A 27,488-nucleotide genomic window follows, 5' to 3' on the forward strand; every position below is an offset into this window, starting at 1 on the left:
AATATAAAATTTAGGGAAAAATCATAAATTTAAAAAATAGAAAATTTAAAAACAAAGTGGTTAACAAAATGGAGAGGCTTAATTATTGGTCTTTTTTCTTTTTGATGTTTTAAAATTAATCTATAATAAACATTAATTCTAACATTTTAATTTGGTTTAATTTTGTTATGTAGCTACTATTTTAAGATCCCTTTCAAAATCTAAAGCCAAGCTTTTGAAAACTACAACTCACTTGTTTCTTTTTTATAACTTCGTCTAAGAATTCAAATATTATTTAGTAAATATGAGAACCATGCATAGAACAAATACAATTTTTTTTAAAGAGGTCATTTCAAAAATATAACAATTTATATTCTATAGGATAATTCGTAAAACGGAAAAAGTCCAGAGACCTATCGTGTAAAATATAAAAAATGCCCCGTTAACCACGTTGTCAATAATGCGCTTGTAATATATTTGCTATACGATTGTTTAGATTTGGCTATTATTTGGTGTACGATCATTTAGATATGGCTACAATTTATTTTTTTCAATTCTATCATTTAATTTTGTTACACAATCGTTTAATTTGGTTACCTTTAAATTTGGTTACATGATCATTTAGATTTGGACCCAAATCTAAACGATTTTTTTCAAAATTTGGTTACACGATCGTTTAGGTTTGGCTAAACGATTTTTTTTTAATTCTTTTGCTTCACAATCGTTTAGTTTTGGCTAAACGGTTTTTTTCAATTCTTTTGCTACACGATAGTTCATTCTTTTCTACACGAGATTTGTTCACGATCGTTTAGTTTTGGTTAAACAATTTTTTTAATTCTTTTGGTACACGATCGTTTAAATTTGTCTATCCGATAATTTATTTTTTTTACACGATCATTTACATTTGGCTACTCCAATCTAAATGATTTTTTTTCATGATTCTTTATACACGATCTTTTAGATTTTGCTATTTTTTGTACACGGTCAAAATTTAAACGATGTAAAAAAAGAATCAGAAAAAAAGAATGACGATAGAAAGAAATCGCAGCGAAAAAAAAAGAGGGAAAGAAAAAAGACGATGGAAAGAAATCAGAGCAGAAAAAAAAAAAGAAAAAGAAGAAAGTCGATGAATCGCAATGAGAAAAAAAAAAGGGTAGAAGGGCAAACCTCAAATATTTAAAAATGACTAATTTCATAGACATTTATTACACAGATAATAAAAAGTTTGGTGTTTTTGTCACTTTCTTTTAAATTACAAAAAGTAAAAAAAAAAAAAGAAATTAAGAACCCAATAGATTCATAATTTTTGCAAACCTTGATTAATATACATATTCAATTAACTAAATGATGTAGCCCCATGTATATAATAATAAATATTAATACGTCGATCAATACACACATGACAAAATATATTAATTACATCGTCTACACGTAACATCCAATTAATATATTCATTTAGGCCAATTTAATTAAAATGATTCTAAAACCAAGACATAAAAAATCCATACAAAATTAAAAATAATATTCTAAAATTAAACAAACCGACAAAGAAAAATAAATGATTTAATTAAGCATCCCCTTAATTAAACTAATCTCCCCTATTAGGTCCTCCAAATAATTAATAACAATCAAAATAAAATGAATTAAAAAGCAAAAGGTTGATAGTGATTAAATTAATTACATAATATATAAGAAAAAAATTGGGTATTTAAGAAAGTTTGATTATTTTTTCTCATTTGTGATCAGATACATTTTTGTGGCTTTGTATATGAAGAAATTAAATGAGGTTTTGAAGAAAAAGGGAAAGGCTTATTTAGGAGTTATTGTTGTAAGAGTTTTTGCTTCTGGTTTGATTGTAATAGCAAAGGTTGCACTCAACCATGGAATGAGTCCACAAGTTTATTCACTCTATCGTTATTTTGTTGCTTCCATTGTTGTTGCTCCATTTTCCTTCCTATCTTATAGGTACTTTTTAACTCACTCTTCTTATATATGCTTTCAAGTTTCTTCAATTTCAATGTTTATACTTTTAATATGTCATGATAATACTAGTTTTGTTTGATTTTTAAGAAACTTTTTGATGTCTTTCTTAATGTTTTTGTGATTGAAATGTCTTTTGAATACGTGATTTGATACTTAATTAGAACGATTAGATTTAGGGATCTTACTTGAATTTCTTTTAGTCTTAGGATTTAAAAAAAGTGTACTATATAAAGTATTATAACTTTAAAGGTACGTTGTTGGTGAGTCTGTATTTTGAACAACCCCCACACTCTCTTTATAAACGTAATTAATACACGATTAGTTAGTATGTGAATCACTCTATTCAATTTATATTGTTTTACATTTTCTTTTCGTTTATTTTTCAGTCATTCCATAACCTTTATCATAAATTTTGGAAATATATTATATTAACATAATAGTATTATTATTATTATTTAATTTGAACATAAATTTAATTTTAGTGGGTGAAATTTAAGATATATTAGAAATAGGAGGCTAAAATTGGACCATGTACAAAACCAAAGTATGAAAATAAAAATAGAATATTTTAATCTTAAATATTATTTTCTTTGGCTCTTTTTGGAAAGGCTTAATAACAATTATAATTGGCAGGAAAAGACAAAGACCACACATGAGTTGGTGCACCTTTGCAAAGATTTTATTGCTCGGCTCCGTGGAGTAAGTTCTCTTTTAGTTTGATGATATTAGTTCCTATCTATGTTTGTGTATTATTGTTTTTTCAAAAATAATTGGCAAAAGTTGTGATTGATTTTTGTAATGGGGATGGGGGGGAATGCAGGTCAGTGGTTATCACCAACACATATTTCACAGGCTTGAAATATGTTACTCCAACTTTTTCCATTGCTATGTCCAATGCTGTTCCTGCCCTTTCCTTTTTCTTTGCTTCCCTTTTTAGGTTTGTATTCATCTCTCTCTCTCTCTCTCTCTCTCTCTCTCTCTCTCTCGTCTCTCTCTCCTCTCTCTCTCTCTCCTCTCTCTCCTCTCTCTCTCTCTCTCTCTCTCTCTCTCTCTCTCTCTCTCTCTCTCTCTCTCTCTCTCTCTCTCTCTCTCTCTCTCTCTCTCTCTCTCTCTCTCTCTCTCTCTCTCTCTCTCCCTCCCTCCCTCCCTCCCTCCCTCCCTCCCTCCCTCCCTCCCTCCCTCCCTCCCTCCCTCCCTCCCTCCCTCCCTCCCTCCCTCCCTCCCTCCCTCCCTCCCTCCCTCCCTCCCTCCCTCCCTCCCTCCCTCCCTCTCTCTCCCTCCCTCCCTGACTTTAAAAATATTTAATTCCTATACACATAACTTTAGCTTACCTATGGATTCCCTTTTTAAATGTCTTTAATTTTTAAGAAATTTGAGGTGTTTGGTAATTTATCAAAATATATTTTTTTATTAATTTAAATAAATTCTAATTTTATTAATTTTTTTAGTATGACAATTGAAGGTAAGAGACCTTGAATCTCTTACATGTAGAAAATGGTGTTTATATCGATTATTGTTGAGTTAAATTCACTTTGGTTTAGTTTTATCAAATTCGATCAGTTTGCATATTTCTTAAATAAAGTTGTTGAATTTTTAGCCAAATTTTTTTTAAAAAACAAATCTACTTTTCAAAAACTGTTTTTGAAGTCACATTTTGGTAATCGTTTTGTTATATATATATATATATTGAAAATTAAGCCAACAAATCTTACTTTCATTCATTGATTTTCAATTTTCTTTTCACTACGTTATATGCATGTTTTCAAAACGAAGCTCAAATTTTGTCAAAATAAATATAAACTATAGTTGAAAGCTAAATTAAAATCATAAAATCTCAAGTAACTCCAAAAACATAAATATTCTCTTAAAACTAACCTAACTATAAGTTAACCAAATAAAGAAAAAGAATAATGTATTTATTAGCTATGATCGCAGACTCAACTATCAATGTATAATTTTGTAAAAAGGTACAAGTTAAGTCGTAATTAAGGTCTTCCCTGTGTTTCTACTTTGTTTGTTTTTTTTTTTTTTTTGGTTATAATCTATTGTTGGAAGCGTTTGATGAACACCCCAAATAAATAATCACCAAATAGAATATTTGATAGAAAACAAAAACCTTTTTGAAAGACTTGTTGTGTGTATTCAACTCACACTTGGATGATTTAGATTACAACATTTCAATCCTATTTATAGGATTGTCATAAGAATAACTCATATCACAATTAAATACAACAAATTAAATCCTACATTTAACTAAGGTGAAACTCTTACTAAATTAACTCTAACATTTTTAACTCACATCCTTCTCTAACTTACATAAATTAACTCACATATAACTTATTTATTTAAAACATGTTTAATTTTCAACATCCTCCCTTAAACATGTTTTTTGTTTTGAAAAACTCCAAGCAAAGTTCTTAAGTTGTTAAACACATTAACTTTGAGTGGCTTCGTAAAAATATCTGCAATTTGATCTTCAGTCTTCACATATTCAACTTGAACTTCCTTCCTTGAAATGCAATCTCTGATGAAGTGAAATCTTGTATCAATGTGTTTGCTACGATCATGGAACACAGGATTCTTTGCTAAAGCAATTGTTGACTTATTGTCTATATGAATCACAGTTGGATCTTCTTGCAAAATTCCAACTGTCTTTAACAAATTTCTTAACCAAACTGCATGACAAACACATGAAGCTGCAGCAACGTATTCTGCCTCACAAGTGGATAATGTCACAATAGGTTGCTTCTTAGAACTCCATGTAAATGCAGTATTGCCAATGAAGAAAACATATCCACTAGTGCTCTTTCGATCATTAGTATCTCCAACCCAGTCACTCTCACAATAGCCTTCAAGCTTGAATTCTTTAGATGAAGAATAAAACAACCCATAGTCAAGCGTACCTCTGAGGTAACGAAGAATTCTCTTTGCCACTTTCAAATGAGTAGTTGTAGGAGATTCCATAAATCGACTCACCAATCCAACGCTGAAAAGAATATCTGGTCGTGTGCAAGTTAAATATCTCAAACTCCCAACCAAACTTTTGAAATATGAAGGATCAACATCATCTCCTTCTTCATGTTTGGACAGTTTGGTCCCAGTTTCAATCGGAGTTGTGACAGGCTTAGAATTCATCATATTGAACTTCTCTAGAATTTCTCTAGTATATCGTTCTTGAGAGATGAAAATTCCTTCCTCTGACTGCTTCACTTCAATGCCAAGATAATATGACATTAGCCCTATATCTGTCATTTCAAATTCTTGGGTCATCGCCTTCTTGAGATCTTCAAACATACTTGCACAATTTCCTGTAAAAATTAAGTCATCCACGTACAAACAAACTACCAAAATATCTCCATGACCATTAACCTTAATATAAAGAGAATGTTCATAAGGACACCTCAAATACCCATTATCAAGGAAATATTTGTTGATTCTGCTATTCCACATTCTTGGTGCTTGTTTCAATCCGTATAATGCCTTCTTCAATTTTAGAACTTTATCCTCTTGACCTTTCACAGAATAACCAGGAGGTTGTTCCAAGTAGACTTCTTCTTCTAGATATCCATTCAAAAATGCCGATTTGACATCCATCTGAAAGATCTTTCAATTATTTTGTGCAGCAAGAGCAATTAACAACCTTATGGTTTCCAAACGAGCAACGGGAGCAACTACTTCATCATAATCAATGTCTTTTCTTTGAGAATATCCTTTTGCAACTAATCTTGCTTTGTATCTCTCCACTTCTCCCTTTTCATTTCTTTTTATCTTGAACACCCATTTGACACCTACTGCTTTCTTTCCATTTGGAAGAGTAGAAAGTTCCCACGTATCATTCTTTTTTATGGCTTTTATCTCTTCATCCATAGCAATCTTCCATTTGTCATTTTGCGAAGCTTCTTCAAAATTCAAAGGTTCACTGTCACCAAATAGACAAAAAAGAGTAAGGTTATTAAAACTTTGACTTAATTCTTCAGTTTCATCATATATGTCTTGTAAGCTTCTCATGCCACGAGGCCCTTCACTTGAACTTGCAGATGATGAAGATGTGCTTTGTTGTGGAGTGATTGGCGATGTTGGTGGAGAAGCAATGTCACTAGGCTCATCACGATCGTCGGGAAAAAACACAAAATTGTAATCTTCTGGTTCGTCATTCCAATTCCATGATGCTTCTTCATCAAACACAACATCTCTGCTTACGATCGTCTTCTTTGTAACAGGATTATAAAGCTTGTAGCCTTTTGAGCTTGCATCATAGCCAACAAACACATATTTCTCACTTTTATCATCAAGCTTACTACGTTTTTGATCAGGTATATGTGCATAAGCCATGCATCCGAATACTCTCAAATGACCAATGGATGGTTTTCTTCCTGTCCATGCTTGTTGAGGAGTTTTGTTCCATAAGCTTCTAGTAGGGGAACGATTTGACAAGTACACTGCACACTCAACAGCTTGTGCCCAAAATTCTTTTGGCATCTTCTTGCACTTCAACATGCTTCGAGCCATGTTAAGTATTGTTCGGTTCTTCCTTTCAACAACACCATTTTGTTGAGAAGTAAATGGAACTGTCATAGGGCGACGGATTCCATTTTCTGCGCAAAAAGTTTTGAATTCATTTGAAGTGAATTCACCTCCCCTATCTGATCTCAAAGCTTTAATGTAATAACCACTTTCTTTTTCAACAAGAGCTTTAAATCTCTTGAACATGTCAAATACTTCAGATTTCTCTTTGACAAAGTAAACCCAAGTTTTCCGACTGAAATCATCAATAAATAATAAGAAATAATTATTCTTACCAAAAGAACTTGGTTTGATCGGTCCACAAAGATCAGTGTGAACTAACTCCAGTGGTCTCTTTGCTCTCGAAGATGATTCTTGTGGAAAACTCTTCCTTGATTGTTTGCCATGAAGACAATCTTCACAAAGTTGATCTGGAAGTTTGACATATGGCAACCCTTTCACCATGTTCTTCCTGGCTAATAATCTTAAGCCATCAAAGTTCAAATGCCCAAATCTCAAGTGCCAAATCCAATTGGGATCTTTCAAACATAACTTCAAACATTGAGCAACATCAGTTTGAATGTTTAATAAAAACATTCTATTTTTCGTCATTTGCACTTTAGCAATAATTTTGTCATGATTATCTCTTATCAAAAGACTACAATCCTTCATCAAAATATTATAGCCTTTCTCTAAGAGTTGCCCCAAACTCAAAATGTTGTTCTTCATATTAGGCACATAATAAACATTAGAGATAAACTCATGCTTCCCATTCTTCAAATTGATCAAAATCTTACCTTTTCCTTTAACTGGAATTTTTGTGGCATCACCAAATACGATATCGCCACCAACAGATTCATCAAGTTCAATGAACATTGATTTACTTCCACACATGTGATTGCTTGCACCACTATCGAGATACCATGCACTGTTTTCACATGTTTCCGCACCCTTGCATGCTAGAAACAATGAGGAATCACCGCTTTCTTCATCTTTCTCAGCATAATTTGCATTTTCTTCAACTTTATTTCTGCATTCCCAAGAATAATGGCCGAATTTATGACAATTATAACATTCAACCTGTCTTTTGTCATATCTCCTGTCATTATTTGATCTTTCCCAACTTGACCTCGAATAATGTTGTCTTCCTCTACCTCTTGATGAATTTGAGTTTGAATTACTCTCATCAAATTTTCTTTGACCGTAGCTTCCTTGACCTCGATCTTTGAAATCACCACGTCCACGATTACCACCACGTCCTCGACCTCGATTTCTTTATTCTAGGCTGCCTTCCTTGTCTTTTAATTTCAACTTTGACTGAAAAAGTAGCTCAGTCATCTGCTTGTTCTTCTTAAGAAGCTTCTCTTCATGGGCTTGTAAAGAACCCATAAGTTGATCAATGGACATTGTACTCAAATCCTTTGATTCTTCAATAGCTACAACGATGAAATTAAATTTTTCATCTAATGAGCGAAGTATCTTTTCTACTACTTGCTCATCGCTTATTGTCTCACCAAATCTTTTCATTTCATTTACTACTGCTAGCAATCTTGAAGTATAATCTGAAACTGATTCAGACTCCTTCATATGTAGTGATTCATAATCACCTCTCAATTTTTGAAGGCGAACCTTCTTGACTCGATCTACTCCTTTATACGTATTCTCCAAAATTTGCCATGCTTGATATGCAGTAGTTGCTCCAGAAATTTTCTCAAAATTGTTATCATCAATGGCTTGATGAATGATGGTGAGAGCCTTTTGATCTTTTTTTCTTGTATTTTGTAAAGCTTCTCGTTGAGCTTGATTCAAAGCTGCATCACTTTCTGGTTCTTCATAACCATTACTAACAATGTCCCACACATCTTATGAACCAAGTAGAGCTTTCATTCGAATACACCAACTACTATAATTTTCTTTCGTAAGTCGAGGTACTTGGAAGGGAACTAAATTGTTGTTTGCCATTTGCAAAACCAATTTTTTTACTCCAAACTCAAGGTCTGATACCACTTTGTTGGAAGCGTTTGATGAACACCCCAAATAAATAATCACCAAATAGAATATTTGATAGAAAACAAAAACCTTTTTGAAAGACTTGTTGTGTGTATTCAACTCACACTTGGATGATTTAGATTACAACATTTCAATCCTATTTATAGGATTGTCATAAGAATAACTCATATCACAATTAAATACAACAAATTAAATCCTACATTTAACTAAGGTGAAACTCTTACTAAATTAACTCTAACATTTTTAACTCACATCTTTCTCTAACTTACATAAATTAACTCACATATAACTTATTTATTTAAAACATGTTTAATTTTCAACATCTATATACTCTGTCGGAGTGGACAAATTCTTTTTAAAAAATGAGATAAACAAAAAGGTTAAATATTTAACAAGAGGGAGAGAGAGTGGTAGAAAATAAATAGAGAAAATAAAGAAGTGATTCATAGGCTAAGGTAGAAAAGAGAAAGAAAATTGAAGAGGTGATCATTGATATATAAATATATGTTTTTATTTTTCTAAAGTAAGAGTATAAATAGAACTTTTCAAAGTTCAAAAGTATATATTTATACAATCAGGAGTTAACGTTTTCTATTCACATATTAATAGTATCAGTATTGTTGACACGTTTTCTTTATGTTTTAAGGGTATTTTTTAAAATTTTTTAAAAGTTCAAGAATATTTTTGAAACAAAATGCTAATAGTTTCCATCCAAAAGTAACGGTAAGAGTATTTTTGAACTTCTTTTTAAGGTTTAAGGGTATTTATAAAACTTTTAACGGTCTTTTGGAAATATTTTTACATAAGGTGCAAAGTTCAATGATATTCTACATGATTTAGGTAATATTAAAAATCCAAATAGTTATCAAACAAGACCTTGTGAAGTAGTTGAATACAAGATTGACTCTTTTCCCTTGTTTTTAATTTATATACGTATGTATAGGATGGAGAAGATTGATGTAATAAGGTTTTCAAGTCAAGCAAAGATATTAGGAACAGCAGTATCAGTAGGAGGAGCAATGATAATGACGTTTGTAGAAGGACCAAAGTTAAGATTTCCTTGGACAAATGGACATAATAATCTCCATAGTTACCCTTCAACTTCATCAATCAATGTTAATAATGAAGATTCTTTCAAGGGGATCATTTTGGTCACAATTTCTTGTCTGTGTGCTTCTGTTTCCTGCATTCTCCAGGTACACTCTAACCTCAAATCCAAAATTGTAGTAGTGATACTAGAAAGTGTGTCAAATTTTATGACATAAATTTTATATTAAATTCAATCCCAAAATTAAATTACTCTTGTTTTTAATTCATAGTTTCAGAGATCAAATCGATATAATAAATTAAACACCAAAATTGTAGTAGTGATGTGTTGAGTACTAAAGAAAATGATCAACCTATGAATAATACCACGAATCCAAATAATTACATCATCTTAATTACAAATATATGTTGAGAAGAGAAGGTCACAACCTTAATAAGAAATAAGTCCCATTTCTTAATGGATTATACTAATGAATTTGAAGTTTTTGAGTTTGATTGATGATTTAATTAAGAGGGTCATCTATTGGAATTCTTATAATTTCGTCAAATGCATGAGATAATCAAATTTACTTAGCGTTTAAATTGATTGGGGATATTGTAATATATCGTATACATTCCAAGGTGATTTTCATTTGGTTCCAACAAGTATCACGTCAACAACAATATTTTCTTTTTGAGTAATTGTAATGAGAAATGCTTTCAAATTTAATAATTTTTTTTTAAAGGATACTAGTGAAGGGAGCTAGAGAAAAGCTGCCCTATCACAAATTTTATTACCAAAAGGATGTGCAAAGGTTCTTTTACATAGGTAGATTATAGAAAGCATTTATGTTTAATGCTATAGAGGCTTGACTGTAATTTTTTAGAATTTTGCTTTTTGAGGACCAACTTCCAGTGAGGGTGCATATATCTTCCCAAGAGTTTTGATAGGTTGAAACTTTCTCTGTGAAGATAAGATTGTTTCTCCCTATCCAAATTGTCCATAAGGTAGCTATGGCCGCATTGAAGCTGATGATGTTCTTTGCACTACTGCCTGTTAACCTGCATAAGCTCAGACAGAGATCTTTTACATTTGAGTCATAGGAATGCCTGTTTCAGAGCTCCAAAGTTGCTAAAGCTTGTGGGCTTTAGGACAGAGGATGAATAAATGATTCATGTCCTCGTTTGAGGATTGGCAGGAGATGCACCAGTTTGGGTTGAGGCACATGCTTGGGTTCCTTTTTTGGATATTGTCCATAGTATTGAGCTTCTGGTGAATCATGGTCAAATGAAGAATTTACATTTTTGTGGGATGTGTGACCTCTAGAGGTGTTTGAGTTCATTTTCCCAGTTTGTCTCCCTTGAATTTGAGGTTTCCTTGAAAGCTAGCTCTTTTGCTGATGCCACCGTGTACACGTTGTTGTCGCTTGGTCTTCAAGAAGGTTTACTTTTTCCTCTGTCGCTGTGAATCTAAGGCAAACTAATTTTGATGGAATGCGAAATTTGGTTTTTCCTATCGTTTAATGGTCTCCTTGGATTAATGTTCCATCCATCTGTACTTTGGTCCTAAACTTCCTTAACAGTGGTTGTTTGTAGTTTCGAAAGAGCATATAGTCTAGGAATTTTGTGAGAGAGAGGGATATTGTTTCACCAGTTGCTGTGCCAAAAGGATAGGGAGGAGTCATCGTTGGGAATCCAGTTGATTTTTGATTCAAACCAGTCCTTCCATTTTTTAATGGAATTCCAAGGCGACTTTGCACTGTAATTTCTACCTTCTACTGGAATGTCGCCTTGATGGTTTTTTGTGTATTTTGCATCTATGCACTTTTTCCATAGAGAGTTTGACTCATCATGGTATCTCCACAACCATTTGCAAAGGAGGGCTTGATTTGTATCCTTTAGCTTGCTGATTCCCAGGCCTCCCAATTCCTTTGGGGAAGTGCAAATGCTCCAATTGATCAGGTGAACGTTTTGTTTGTCTTCGCTTCCTCCCCACAAAAAATCCCTCCAGTGCTTTTCAATTTCTTTGTATACAGAGACAGGAGCTTTGAAAGTAGAAAGCTGATACGTGGGGAGGCTCGATAGAGAAGATTTTAAAAGGGTAAGTCTTCCTCCTTTGGAAATTTGTGAGTATTTCCATCCGTTTAGTTTTTTGTGGATACATTCAATGGTTTGTCCCAAAAAGATCTGAAATTTGGGTTTCCTCCCAACAAAACTTCTATGTAGTTGACTGGTAGGAATTTTGTTTGAAACCCGAAATTTCTAGCTATCTGCTCTGTTCTATCAGCAGATATGTTTATAGGGCTTATAGTAGACTTTGAGTGGTTGAATCTCAGCCCAGAAGCTTTTTCAAAGAGGGAGAGCGCGGTCTGTAGATTGTTTAAGTACTTGTCATTGTCTTCGACAAAGATGAGTACATCTTTCGCAAATAGAAGGTGAGATATGTTGCAATTGCTGCTAAGAGATACCCCTTTGATAGCTCCTCTTGTTTCCAAGTGGGACAACAATCTGCTTAAGTAATCCATGGCCAGAACGAAAATGAAAGGAGAAATAGGATCGCCCTGCCTTTTACCTCTTTCCGCCTTGATTCTACCTTTTGGAGATCCATTTAAAAGGATGGAGTATTGGACATTGCTGATACAGGCGTTTATCCATTTCCTCCATTTAATTGGACAGTGTTTCTTTGCAAGCATGAAATCGATGAAACTCTAGCTGATTTTATCAAAAGCCTTTTCTATATCAAGCTTTAGGACAAAACCTTTTGTTTTCCTTTGTTTCCATGTGTCAATTGCTTCATTTGCAATGAGGTTTGCATCGGTAATTTATCTCCCTTTAATGAAAGCCATTTGATTTTCCGCAACAGTGTCAGGAAGAGTGGTTTTGAGTTTGTTTGCTAAGGCTTTTGCCATAATCTTGTAGAGGGAGGTTGTTAAGCTAATGGGTCTATAGTCTGAAGGCATGCTGCACTTGTCTTTCTTGCTGATGAGGGTTATAAAAATGTTGTTTACGTTGTTGTTTACAATGCCTTTCTTGTGGAAATTCTTGAAAACATTCAGCAAGTCTCCCTTGAGATCATTCCAGTATTTTTTGTAGAAGAGCATGGTGTAACCATCTGGTCTAGGGGCCTTTTCGTTGCTAATGGACATGACAGTGCTTTTGATTTCTTTTTCATCGAAAGGCTTGCAAAGCTCAGATTGGTGAGAATAGGAGATTGGGTTCCAGTTCAAATTATCGATAAGGATTTCTTCATAGTTCTCTTTTGTGAATAGATTCTGGTAGTGAGAAATGAAGATCCTTGAGATATCATCAATTGAGTCTAGATAGTTACCATTCGGATCGCAGATGGATTTGATTAGATTTTTCCTTTGATTTATAGTGCAGACTCTGTGAAAGTAGGCATTGTTTTCATCCCCCAAAAGGTTCCATTTTTGTCTAGATCTTTGATGTCAAATCTGTGCTTGTTTGTTTTCAATGCTTAAAAAATCCGATTTGAGAGAGCTTCTCTTTTGGTGGTGAGAAATTCACGTCTCTCCTTGAAGCTCTAACTTGTCGATTGAGTCAATCTCTTCCAGGAGGACTTTTTTGTTGGCATCATAAAGATCGACTTTGTTGTGTTACCACTCTTTGATAAACTTGGATAAAGTTTTTAGACTTTGAATGAAAGCATAGCCAGGGAAGCCGACATGTTTGGAATTGTTCCACCAATCTTGGAAATTTTTCTTGAAGTCTTTATCCTTTAGGGAAAAGTTATTGAGTCTAAAAGGACAGTGACCCCATTTGGTATGTGGAGATTCCAAGATGATGGGGAAGTGATCCGAGACTATTCTTTCTAGAGTCCGAGAGGTGTGAATGCCGAAAGTTTGTTCCCAGCCCTTTGAGAAAAGGAAACGGTCAAGGCGAGAAAAAATTGGATTTAATCTGAGATTTGACCAAGTGTATTTGTTGTTTAAAGGAGGGGGATCAATAAGTTCATTATCTATGATGAAATTGTTGAAGAGAGCCATGTTTCTCAGATCGAGAATTTTTGCATTTGTCTCCGTTTTCCATCTGATGAAATTGAAATCACCCGTTATCAGCCAATTTGGAAGGCAAAGAGTTTGAAGAAGCTTTAATTCATTCCAAAAATTTGTTCTGTCATTGTTTCTAGAGAGGCCATAGACAGAGGTGAGCCACCAATTTCCATTTGAGCTGAAAACACTTATAGATATGGAGTAACTGCCCAATTTGATTTCGTTGACTTTGAATTTGGTGTCATTCCACAAAACTATAATGCCGCCAGAAGTGCCAGTAGATGGGAGAGCGTGCCAATTTATACCAGACTTGTTCCAAAAGATGTTTTTGTTTAACAATTGCAGGTTGCAAATTTTTGTTTCAGTAAGGATAACGAAGTCAGGGTCATAAGAGGAAATTAGAGATTTTATTGTGGCTCTTTTTGAGGGAGAGCCTAGCCCTCTAATATTCCAACATAAGACCTTCATGTATTACCCTTATCCCCCAATGGCCCATGGCCTGAAAGATCCACATTTTGATAAGACATAATGACAGGAAAGTACGAAGAACTAGGTACATCAGTGGCATACTTTGGAGACAGTTTGAGTTCGTTTTCCTTTAGCCAATTTACTAATTTTTCCTTGAAGGCTCTGTCGTTTTCCTGGTCATTGTCAGTGCTTGCATCCTTTGATATTCCAACTGTTGTGTTTTTTGAAGGAAACTCTTTTTCATGTAGGGTCTCTGCTCCTTCTTTTACAGTGTTAGTCTGATTTGGATCTTCTCCTTCAGCATTTGTTTGTGTCGGGTTGTTGATGGATTCCTGTCCTTGGTTGTTTTCTAAGTGAATCATAGAGTCCAAAGGAGAGATGGGGCCCATGTCCACCAAGAGATTCATCTGTTTGCTTCCCTCACCAATTTCATTTAAGGATTGCTTTGGATCTTCATTAATTGCTTAAGGGTCTTTTTTGATTCTATACAGGAATTTCATCTTGAATTTTTGGCGCGGGCTCCATCCCTTTTCAAAAGGTTCATTAATGGTTGAGATCTCCACTGATTTTTCTTCAATATTTTTCTCTGTATTTGAACTGTATGATTGGTTACAACCTGGAGACAAGAAAGATACTTTTCTTTTGGAGATCCTTTTTGATCTCTTAGAGTAATGTCCATGATCTTGATCATTAATGATGAGAATAACTTTCCTTATCTCTTTCCTTTTTTCAAAGAGCTGTTGATCGAATGGATCATATTCAGATTCTGATGAGTTGTTTTTCTTGGCTTGTGTGTAATTTGAGATAGAGTGCTTGTCAGAATTTAGGAAACTGTAGTCACCGCGTGTTCTTGTTGTTTCCGGCGGGATTGCTTGGAAGCCCTTGTATGTGTAGACTTTAGCTGAAGGGTTGTGTTCATCAAATTCGTCAGCGGCTTTTGTTTTGAAAGAGCCATGTACTCTTACATTTCTTTCTACAAGCCATCTGGCTTCGAATGGTGGAACTGTAGTGATGATAAAATTTTCGCCTTGATTATCAGTGATCAATATAGAGGCTGGAACAAAATCGGTATAATTATATCTGACTTTAATCTTGGCATCAATGAGTTTTTCCATCCGCATTGTTTCCTTAGCTACAACAAGGAAGCCTCCACAGGCCATTCCAATGTGTTGAAAAGTACTGTAATTCCATAAGTGAAGCGGGATACCTCTGAAACGTAGCCAACCTCCATAGCTGGGTATCACAGAGTGAAATGAGTGTATATTTGTGTCCTAGCTTTCGAATTTTACCTGATAACTTCCCACTGTAGACCAGCCATTTGCGTTTTTGTTACTGCAGAGAAGTTTGGCGTGATCTGGGTTCAGGAAGAGAATAGCTTTGTCGGCTTGTATGAGAAAGCTATTTCTGATTGCCTTTTTAGGGAGAACATAATTCTGCTCCAATCGTCATGAAAACAACGTCTTGTGACAATAACCGTTTTTTCAAAGGAGTCTCCAGAGAGAGTAAAAGGCTTAAAACCAGATGTGGAACTTCTTCTACTTGAACTGTCATCAGATGTAGATTTGTATCTTTTCTTGTTTTCTTCTTCACTGCTGTCAGAAAAGGCTTTTGCATATGATTTTTTGGAGGAGTCAGAGTCTGATGAGAAGGAATCCGAGTATTTTGAAACGTACTCCTTCCTTATTTTCAAGCGAACTCTTTTTGTTGGAGCAGAAGGCCTGAAGGTAATCAGAGCTAAAAAAGACTTCCACCCAAATTTGTCAGGACCTTCAAGTACTAGGATGCTACATTTTCTTCCTTTGTTGTCGATTTTGAAGATTTCGGCAGTGATACTAGTTTTGCTTTTGTTTTTTGTTTTTCTCACTCACATGCAGTTGTCTTCCAATCTTCTTTCAGCGAAAAAATGTTTTGTTGTTGTGGTGTCCAATAGGTCTTTGAAGCAGTTCCTTATCCACTCCAGAGTGTTAGGTGTGATGCCCATGGAGAAAGATTTGTGTTGACAAACTTCGGTCAACCAAATACGGATGAAACTTGGTTTACTGTCCAAAGATAGTATGAATTCCTTTTGCTCGATTTGGCATGACTTGGGGAGTTGTTTGATAAAAGCCATAGAAACAGACAAAAAGTAGACAGAATAAAGAAAGTGAAAGATACCTTTTTTTGGGGGGACCGGCTATAGCTTAAAAAGGAAACCTTGTAGTGGAAACTTAATGGAGCTGTAGAAGTTAGGTGGATATTGATGGCTTAGCTGAGATCGTGCAGAGGAGAATGACGACAGAAGTGACTAGGAGTAACAACAAGTGTTAGTAAACTTCAATGCTCTATCAGTTTGGGAGGTTACCGAACATCCAGTTGTTGCTATTGTTGCAGATGATGAATGTTGGGAGAGAAAAAGCACGGTAGCAATAGCCATTTTTCTCACCCCCATCGTAGCAATTCTTTCAAGTTTAATAATTAAGTATATAGAAAACATTTTTAAAAATTGCAAATATGTCAAAATCTAAATAGAGTATATTTAGCTAGTGAAGACTTCTATTCGCAATGTGATCTATCATTGATAGGCTTTGAGAGGTAGATATAAACTTTGCTATATATATACATATATTGCATTATATTGTACTATATTCGCTATTACTTTGAGTCTTTAGTGCTATATTTGCGGTACCCATTTTTTTATTTATATAGTATATGAACATCTTATAATGTATGAGATTGTTTTGCTATATGATCCCAACATGTTGTGGCAAACTTTTTCTTTCTTTTTTAAATTGGATTTTGGGTGATGGATGATATTATATGTTTTGCAGGCAATAGTATTGAAATCATATCCAATGGGGTTGATTGTAACATTTATGGTATGCATAGTGGGAGTTGTGGAAGGGGCTGTGGTAGCATTAACAATGGAATGGAACAACCCATCTGTCTGGTCTATTCATTTTGATTTTCAACTCTTGGCTATCCTTTATGCTGTAAGTCTATATCAAAAAAATCCTTATTCTTACCAAAAAGAATAAAACTTTATCAATTCTTCTTCTTCTCTACTTTTAAAATCATCAACACCTACTCCGTCTTATTTCTCTTTCTTTCTCCTCTTCTTTTAGTCTCGTTATTTTTTCTTTTATATCATTGTTGTTGGTGAGCATATTTCATCCCAGCCGTTAACTTGTTCATAAGAAAAAATATTTAAGAAGTGTTTGCGAGTCACCAACTTGAAGATGGAGGAGTCGATTACTATCGTCCATTTCCTGATTTGAAGCTCTAAATACAATACTGATATTTACAAACATTTTATAAAATAAGCATCTATTTTCAGAAACCCAAAGAGTTGTCAAATAAAGCATATAAAAGAGTAGACAACTTAATTTTTGAAAATTTATTTCTCCAAACGAATTCAAATGAATGTTTTAAAAAAAAATGGCTCCAAACCATTGGGAGCTAATGATCACCTTCTTTCTTCTCATCTCTTTTAGGATAACACATTGGTAACTTACTTTGTGAAGGATGTTATAGATAATAAACTGGCTATGTTGTTTTAGCTTGATATATATATATATATATATATATATATAATAATGTTAATTAGAATGTAGGGCAGGAGAAAATTGAAGAAAAATTATAAGAATTACCATAGGAATGAAATTATTTAATATTAGTAAACATTGTATTTGGGACGCTTCGTAGAATTTATTGCATATTGCGACATTTTTGTTTAATATGTGGTAAAAGAGATTCTTCAACTTGCTGCTATAAGGTTCTTTGCAACGAAATTGTGTTTACTGACGAATTTTACGTGTCGCTAAATATTAACTATATATATTATTGTAGTGTGCTTTTAAATCGCATGAAATCATTATCAAAGGATATCTTAAATGATTTTGGTATAATTTTGGCAGGGAATAATAATCTCAGGGTTTTCGTACTACATTCAAGGAGTTGTAATGGAAGAAAAAGGACCTGTGTTTTTGACTGCATTTTTCCCTCTAACTACCGTTATGGTTGCAATCATAAGCTCTTTTGCTATCTCTGAGATTTTGTCTTTGGGAAAGTAAGTTTCTACCTTATTCTAAAACAAAGCCATATTTAATGATTTTTTTGGATGATGATTATGTTATATTTCTTAAATCATTAATTCACCGAAGCTTAAGTAGGGTAGTTGAAGACAATTTTAATTATATATCACTAACATTTTATTGGGTCAAATACATGGTTTGAGGTTAATAGGCTCAAGTATAATATTTGATAGTATAGGATTTCATCTCAAAACCAATTGGCAATGATAAAAACGACCTATCTATTTTATAAAGAGTGTGAATCCCCTTGGTTTTTTCAATGCGGGATTCTCAATATCTCAAGAATAGTTAATCTCATGCTTGTATCTCTTTTTATATACCTACTAGAAAATCATAGGTTTAAATATTATTTCGGTCTCTATACTTTAAAATTTGTTCAATTCAAATCTTCATATTTTTAATGGTCTAAATTGTAGTCCGTATACTTTCAATAAATTTTAAATTTATTCTCTCAAAATTGATATTTTACCAAAATTGATTAAATAATAATAATAATTTTCATACAAAAATACAATATACGACTATATTTTGTAATTTTGTAGTAAAATGACTTCAACTAAACTAGCTCTCGGACAAAATTTAAGATTTATTGATAGTATGGACGCTAAAATTGAACAAGGGAAAGCATATAGACTAAAATTGAATAAATTTCAAACTATAGTGATGCATTTTAACCCAAAAAATTGTTTTGATTTTTCTAAAAAAACGGCCTCTTGATAGATTTTTTTTTTTTTTGGCTCTTTGACTTTTCGATAATATGAAGTTACCATTTTACCCTAATTAATTTAAAAGACAATGTATTTTGAAAATTAGTTTTTCTTTTCTTTCATTATTTGATTCCTGAAAACTGCGAATTTAGATTATTGAATCAACTTATATATAGGCCTCTAAAAATTTGTTGTTTTGTTTGAATTAAATTCGTGAATTCCAAACAAATTTAGGTTGAAATTCATCCATTTTTTTAAAATTCCAATTAATGGGACTCACCAGCATTATTTGTGGCTTCTCTTTGCAGGGTTGTGGGAGCCATGGTCATAATTGCAGGCCTTTATTTATTTTTATGGGGCAAAACCAAAGATCAAGTCATTGATAATGCAGTTAGACCAATGGATGATGCGGCAACCACAACAGAAGATTCTTAATTTTGAATAAATGGTTTTCTGTTCGATAACGATCATGTTCCAAATTTTTGTTAAAGAATATAAGTACCTCAAAAGTTAATTTCCAATTATTGTCGTGCATGATACATTGTAATAATCAATATGTAAAAGTTGGTCATCATGTCATAAGAATGAAACCGAGAGTCAGAAACTTTTAAAGAAGATCAGAAGCAAGTTGGAGATGGCCAATCGACACCATTCTTCGCAATATGTCATCAAAGAGAAGAACGATATGGGGACCGTTGTAGAAAAAACAAAGTGATAGATTTTCTTCCAACAACATGTAGAGTAAGTGAGAGAATATAATTCAAAAATTTTTAACTCTTTGAACTATGTGCTAAGTTTAGTTGTTAAAAATAATCCTAGATAATCTGAACTATTTTAAACTAGTTGGACTATGTTTTGATTATGGTAAATAATCTCTGATCTCTGAATTAGATCTTAAATGTGTTACATTTTCATCATATGAAAGATTTAATAAATCTAATTCTTTCATGCCCATTGCTTCTCAATAGAATTCGATCGCTATCCACAACTTATTAAACTAGGTTTAGGTTAATCTGCTCACCCCTAATTTTGACCCTTCAAATGTAAGGTTTCATTCAAATTTATCAATATATTCAACTTTAGTTATTTAGAAGAAAAAAAAGTCAATAAAATTATTTCAAATTCTACAATTCAATTATATATCATCGTCTTTTCAAAAAGATAACAAAGCGGCAAAATATTTACACTATATAAAACAATTCTAAAAATAGAAAAAATCTACAGACCCGTCATGAAAATACCAAAAATGTTCCATCAATAATGCTCATAATATATTTGGTAACATACGTAATATATTTGGTACACGGTCGTTTAGATTTGGCTAAACGATTTTTTTCAAGATTCTTTATACACAATGTTTTAGCTTTAGTTACCCTAATCTAAATAGCTAAACGATTTTTTTCAAAATTCTTTATACACCATTTTTTAGATTTTGGTTACCCTAATCTAAATAACGTAAAAAAAAAAAAAAAAAAAAGACGATCCATGCAGTGAATAATAAAAAAAAGGAGAAAGAAAAAAAAAGAAGTGCACGCAGCAAAAAAAAGAGAAAAACAAGAAAGACATTAGAATAAAAATCAGATTTGATTATCCAAATCTAAACAACATAAAAAAAAAAAAAAAAAAAAACAAATCGCAGCTAAAAAAAGAAGAGTAAAGGAGGAAAAGAGAAGAAAAATATGAGAAGATACATCTAAAATATTTAAAAAATGACTAACTTTATTAGGTTCGTTACGCGTCCGAAAGTTCGTATTGTTTCAATTTTGTTTTATATGTTATTTAGGTTTGTGATGGAAAAAGAAAAGACTAAAATAAAAGTTATGACTTATTTGCCTTTCGATTGACCTAATCTATTATTGAAATCTAATATATATAATCATGCTATCTTAAAACAGTGTGACTCGTGACTAAAATCATTTTTAAACAAATTTTGTTCATTCAAAACAAATCTAAAATTTTTACAACTCATTTTTCTATATGTTCTAAGAAATTGTTCTAAATTTAAAAAGAAAAATAAAACCTTATATTTTATGGGGCTTTGAAAGAAATTTATTATTAATGTGAAAAAAAAAAATTATTATCGGACATTTGAAAAAATAGCAAAACAATTTACGATGATATAATAATTTATGTTCCTACATTTTCTAAATTAAAAAATAGAAAATTTAAAAGTAGATAATAATCTAGTAGCCCTTTAATAGCTCTTTGATAGTCATCTAATAGATCTAATTACTTGTTATAGTTGTCATATTTGCAATTTGCAAAACGTAAGTTTTATGGGGTGTTTTTTTCTTCTTTTTTTTACTTTTTTCTTTTTGTCAATTTGATGCAATTTTCCATTTATTATTAACTATATTCTTTTTTAATTTATGTATCACTTATTATTATTTAATTTAGTATAAAAACATAAAATTTTGGATTATCATATCTTTTTAAATTCTCATGTTCATACCTCTAACATATTATCCAAAGGATCAATGACACATAAATGACATTTAATTTTAAATAACAATAATAATAGAATATCTGCACAATATGAGATAAAATAATTGAACATATAGCAAAAAAATATTAGTAAAAGACTTAAAAACCCACACCAAAAGTAGATACTGATAAATGCTATTAATTGTTATCGATGAATATCCTATAAGTTATCTTTCAATTTATAAATGTGCTATCAATTGCAATATTTGATAGCTGCTATCAATAATGTTGCTCCTAGGGATCGGATAAATTTCAATCTAAGAAAACTACAACAAATTAATATCATCAGTACCAACTATAGATGATAGTTTCTAATTTGAGAAATGAATACTATGAACCAAGACATTCTTTTTGGGACAAATCACAAGTTCAAGAGCTAATAAGCTACAGTTAATATTGAATTCTCACGTTTAAATAGATGTGAACTCAATTAAAGAGATTAAAACAACAACAATTGGTTAAAACCTTTGTAATTGGTTTTAGTTGATGATACAAGTTGAAACCAGCTAAACTCGCGAGGTAGAATTTATTTTATTTTGCAAAAACATATCTTTTCTTTGGTTATTTCATTATTGGATCCATATATGTTTAGTTGTGATTTAGTTCCTTTGAATGAATTTTCTATGTTTTGTTAGTGCAGTGGGTTGGGTTTAAAGCATGAAACAAAATACAACATACAAGTTATGATCACTTCGAAATTTTAGGGTTTTCTATCAATGAAAATTCTTTGGTAGATGACAAAAGTCTCTTTACTAATATCTTGAAATTCTTGATTTAGAGTGTTTGAACTTGAAGTAAAGAACTAGTTATCCTTTTGGTCTTCGATTAATGGGTAATCCAAACTTAATTTTTTTTCTTTGGATTGTGTCACTACAAGAAATCTGGCCTTTAATGTCGGGTGGAAAAAATGCAAAATGGGCTTTAATGTCGGTTTTCAAAATGCGGACGTTTAATGTCGGTTTTAAAGGGATCTTTGTGGGTGAAGTTGCGAGTTTGATTGAAAGGGATCTCTGGATTCAAATTTGTAATCTCATTGAAAAGGAGCGTTAGTCTTATATTCCACAAAAAACCAACTTCCTTATATAATCTAACTACATAGTATTCAATACTGGGTTGTGTTTTTTCTTTTGGATTTTTTCTGCTATTATTGTTGGACGAGCTGTTATGGATGATGCTAAAATGGCAATGCAGACTAGGAGTACTAGTGGTAACTTTGTTATTGCTGATGTTGCAATTTCTTTAATTTTTATGTTAACTTTGAACTTTGAAGTTACTAAACTTTGAGTTTAATTCATTTGCAATGTCTTTAATTTCTATAAGTTAATTTTGGACATTGGAGTCAGTAAAATTTGGGTTTAGTTCATCTGCAATGTCTTTAATCTCTATATGTTAATTTTAGACTTTGGAGTTAGTAAATTTTGGGTTTAATTAGTTTGCAATTTCTTTAATTTCTATGTTCATTTTGGACTTTTGAAGTTACATATATAGGATCACGTTATATTTTGAGTTCTTTTTTCTACCTAATCTCCTTATTTTGATGTGATTAATAAGTGAATTTAACTACTTATTAGATGCATATATTCTACCTCAATGTTTAAATACCTCACGTTTAGCTTTGTTTTGGTATTGTTTGTAGAATGATTGAAGTTATATCGGGTTGAAAGCTGAGCAATTGTGTAGATAGCCAGGCGATCATTGAAGGTTGAAGATTGAAGATTGAGAAGACGTTTAGAATTTTTCTTATTTACGTCTTGTATTAGGATCTTTTTTCATATACTGTTGTGGAATGTATATATAAACACAATACTAAGTTTTCATTTCGTGTATACAAATGTAAAAGATAAATATTATAGTATCTAAAATAATATTAATTTTATTGATTCGTTGGAGCGAGAAAAAATATTTATCTATATGGATTCAATGTTTGTTTATAAAAAATGGACAATAATACAAGAATTAAATAAATATAAATTTCTAAAAATGGACAACAAGTCTTTAATGTCGGTTTTAAAACGACATCATAGCCCAATCGACATTAAAGGGCTTCAATAACACTATCAAAGATGTCGGTTTAAAACCGACATTAAAGCTCAACCGACATTAAAGGGCTTCAATAACACTATCAAAGATGTCGGTTGAAAACTGACATTAAAGGCCTTTAATGTCGTTTTTAAACCGACATTAAAGCCCAACCGACATTAAAGGCCTTTAATAACGCTCGCAAAGATGTCGGTTTCCAAGTGACATTAAAGCCCTTTAAAGGCCAAATTTTTTCTAGTGTGTCAAATTGATTTAGGGGTTTTAGATGGATCATTTTAGGGGTTCACCAGTTCGGTTCCTAACTTTCAAATTCTATGATTTTCATATCAAATGGTGCTATTAAGTGCTATCGTCGATAGTTGCAATTGGTGATATATAAAACACGTGCACTGACAGGTAAACTTGGAATTCTAAAATATTTACAAGTTGAGTAGTCAATATTTATTTTATTTACAAATATAATTTGAAATCTATGTTATAGATTTTCTAATTATTTTTTTAATTGTGCTATTGCTATAATTTATTCCTTATTTAAGAGATAAAAGAATATGTTAGAATACTAAAAACGTAGTTGCATTGATTTTCATACTTTAGTACAATTTACATTAAGACCACCGACAGATTTACGTAGGGGTCAACAAAGGTACATGTCCCATTTATTATTAATTTTAAAGTGTTAGTGTACAATATATATTAAAATAATGTGTTATATTTTAAACAAAGTATGATTGTAACATAGTGGTTATGCTCTCACTCTTACAACTCTTAGAGTTGTGGCTTCGAATTCTACTGCCACTTACTGTGACCCAAATTTTACAAACAGACACCATGTTTGCAGCATTATGATTCTTTTACAATTTGGTAATGAATATTTACAGGCTTTACTAACTTTGCATCGAAATGGACTCAAGGCCCTTCACACGACAGACAGGGCAGACAATAGCTCTTGTTAGCTCCTAGAAAATAATATTATAATAACCAACGCAAACGATAACAACAAGAAATTGTTGTAGTTATGTTGTGTCTTCTAATTAATAAAATTCTCCTTTGTGGAAGATATTGATTGGATTTGCATTAACATTTGAAAAATGGAAATATGAGATGGACACCATTTCAACTCTCTCTCTCTCTTCATTTGGAAACTACTTTGAATCCAATAATAATAAGAATTGATCACTTTAAGAGAGGCAATACAACAATTTTTTAACTCCAAAAAAGTTTGATAAGCCTTAAAACATAGTTGTCTTACTAATCCCTAACACATTTCATCATATAAACTTTATAATCTTCTATTAATCTCTTCCTAAATCTGCCACCTCAGAGTAAATATACTTATCTTTACGCCACGTCTTTCTCACTTACTACCTACCACTATGCCACCAAACTTCCTGCCAACATATTTCAACGCCTCAAGTGTCAGAACTTACCTCAAAGTAGCCGCCAATCCAAAACTTGTTTTTCTTTAATTTCCTTAGTTGTTTTCAGTCTTCACACTGCCTTGCCTTGCTATCTTGTTACCAACTTTCAACGCCTACCGTAATGTTCGTCTTTAACAAAACCTATTTCCAACTCCCCAACGGCTCCCATTCCTTTATTTCACCGCTCCACCCTTAGGACCAAGTCTCAACGCAGGGCAAGTGTTACACTACGAATTCCTTCTCACCAACATAGGTTCTTCCTAAATCAAGATTATCTTCAATGTATTGCAATCAACGGATAAAGAAACTTGCACAATGAACAATCGAGCAAGAACACAATGGTTGTAGGATTGATCTCTTGCTCAATTATCAACTACGACTTACTTGATAACCAAAGTCGGCTTGCTCAATGATCACATTCGACAATCCTAAATGGGGTTCATGATTCACTTTTAATACTCAAATCCAAAAAAAGAAATGTCTAACATTTGTAGAAAAAAAATAATGATAAGTTGAGCTTCAATAAAGGAAATATGAATTAACTAGGACACCCTTGTATTACCTCTGGGACCAATCACATATTTAAGAGCCAAGAAGATACAGTTAACAACATTGAATTTTCATATTCAAGAGGAGGTGAACTCACCTAAAGAGATTTAAAAGTAGCTCAATTGGTTAGAAGCTTTATAACTGGTTTCAATTGATGTTACAAGATAAAACCAATTGAACTTTGTAAATTTATTTTATTTTTGCTATATATGTTTATTTTGGTTTTAGTTTATATGTGTTAGCAATAGAATGAACTTTAAGTTTTATGTCTTGTTACTACTGTAGGTTGGGTTTAAAGTAGAGAAAAAAAAATACGAAACATTAGTTTTGATGTTTCTTAGAGTTAGGATTTTTCAACCAATGAAAATTTCTAATAGATGACAGAGTCTCATCACCAATATCTTGCAATTATCAATCCAGGGTCGCATGTCAAGAACATTTAGGTAATTTTGGTCACCTTGCTTGTGGGGGGTTAGAATATTGAATAAGGAACTAGTTCTCCTTAATTATCTCTTGGTCGTCGATCAAAGGGTTATCCAAATCTAATCATTTCCCTTGGATTGTGTCAAATTGATTTGTGGGTTTTGGAGTTTGATATTAGAAGTTCATCAATTGAGTTCCTAATTTTCAAATACTGAAGTTTTCATATATCTAATCAAATAACCATATAACAACCGTATAATACCAAATAAGAAAAATATTTTGTTTATGTAGAAAAACTTCTGATGTTAAAATCGAGTGTTAAGATTTTGTTTAGACCACCGAAAGAAGCATTTCTCTTTAGAAAAATATAAAGTCTAACTCCTAAAATTTCTAACAATGTTTTACCTAAAATAAGAGGGAGAGTTGTGAGATCTCATATTTTTAAATTAGATTGTAAATATGATAAAAAAATTATTGCATACTTTTTTACGAAAGCATCGAACCCGTCTTATTGTAAATAATTTATTGTATGTGTAATGTTATTAAATTAGTACAGACAATTGTCCAATTTCAAATTAATTTTTGAACATATTGTGAAAAATTTATTAAAATTCATTTTTTAAAAAGACAAATTAATTATTTCGTATTTGTAATCGGCGATAGCGATGACCCCCTATTTTCAACATATATAAATAGTCGTTATAACGTTTTGGTGAAATTGTGACTATTTTTCTTAATTTTAAATAAACATTATGAAGAAAAAAAATAGTTCTTTACAATAGCAAATGCATAAACAGTCAACATCATATAGAAAAAAAAAGGTAAGCAAATAAGAAGCAACCCAGGTCGGTACAAACATAAACTATCTCGTGATGTTTCATAGGACTATACAAAATCCCTCCCTCTCATCCTCAGGCATGAGTACGGAACCCCGAAGGTCGTCCATATGAGACAGAAGATGCCTTTGCAATAGCGCCCTATCCAAACTCATTAGTTCTGACATCTCACGCAATATGCGGAAGAATTCCATGTGCACATGGTTGTCATTTGCAAGGACGCGTGCAGGCCACTCCGCAATCTGCCTGAGTTGCTCGTTTGTTTGGTCGAGCGCTAGATGTATGCCTTCAACATCCAAGTCTCGCTGACTCCCCCTCTTCCTCTTGGATCCACTCGATCTGGTCCTACCCTCTGAAGCGCGAGAAGGTCGGGATGTACGTACATCGTCCTGCGAGAGGTCAATCCCCTGGCTGTACACGGGCAGGAACTCCTCGTTTCCATCCTCCATATCAAATCTGTCATACCCGACAGGCTCGTTAGACCCCACGTCGGCAAATGTCTCGAGAACCGACCTGTCGCCCTATCGCGACCGAACACATATGTAAGTTCGTCGTAATACAGGAATGGTTTGTTTAAGAGTCCCTTCGTTGCAGGATGCGACTGCGGGGAAAAAAAAGATCACGTATGAGTATTGATTGAAAAATTGTTAAGTAAATGTACATTGTGAATGTTGTGTGACGTTTATATTATTTTCCTTACCCTAACCCAATTATCAAATAATTCTTTCTCCGTAATGATACATTTCTCTTCATCGTTCCACCCAAATCCACTGCACGCTGGCCCCCGCATTTCGGCGATGGCCTAGAATGTTCGCTTCAGTGTCTTAATTCTACAATCAATTACAGTCATTGCTCGGACCTGACATCCAGGTAGTTTCTCCGCCATCATGCGTACCAACTGGGCGAGGTAACTTGGACGGAACGTACCATTATCCGATTTCCATCCCCCATTGACACCAACTCCATTAAACACTCCACAAGA

At 32.8% G+C, this 27,488-nt stretch overlaps 1 protein-coding gene across 1 annotated transcript; it reads left to right on the forward strand.

Annotated features, from left to right (window-relative positions):
- Positions 1-1,732: 1,732 nt before the first annotated feature.
- On the forward strand, positions 1,733-19,542 carry LOC103501643 (WAT1-related protein At2g39510-like). The gene is made up of 7 exons (XM_008465263.2): positions 1,733-1,944; positions 2,596-2,661; positions 2,783-2,899; positions 9,419-9,671; positions 16,787-16,948; positions 17,873-18,024; positions 19,065-19,542. The coding sequence occupies exons 1-7, from the start codon at positions 1,748-1,750 to the stop codon at positions 19,189-19,191; spliced, it is 1,074 nt and encodes a 357-aa protein (XP_008463485.2). The 5' UTR covers positions 1,733-1,747; the 3' UTR covers positions 19,192-19,542.
- Positions 19,543-27,488: the final 7,946 nt, after the last annotated feature.

Source organism: Cucumis melo, chromosome 9 (genome assembly GCF_025177605.1).
Source record: "Cucumis melo cultivar AY chromosome 9, USDA_Cmelo_AY_1.0, whole genome shotgun sequence".
Lineage (NCBI taxonomy): Eukaryota > Viridiplantae > Streptophyta > Magnoliopsida > Cucurbitales > Cucurbitaceae > Cucumis > Cucumis melo.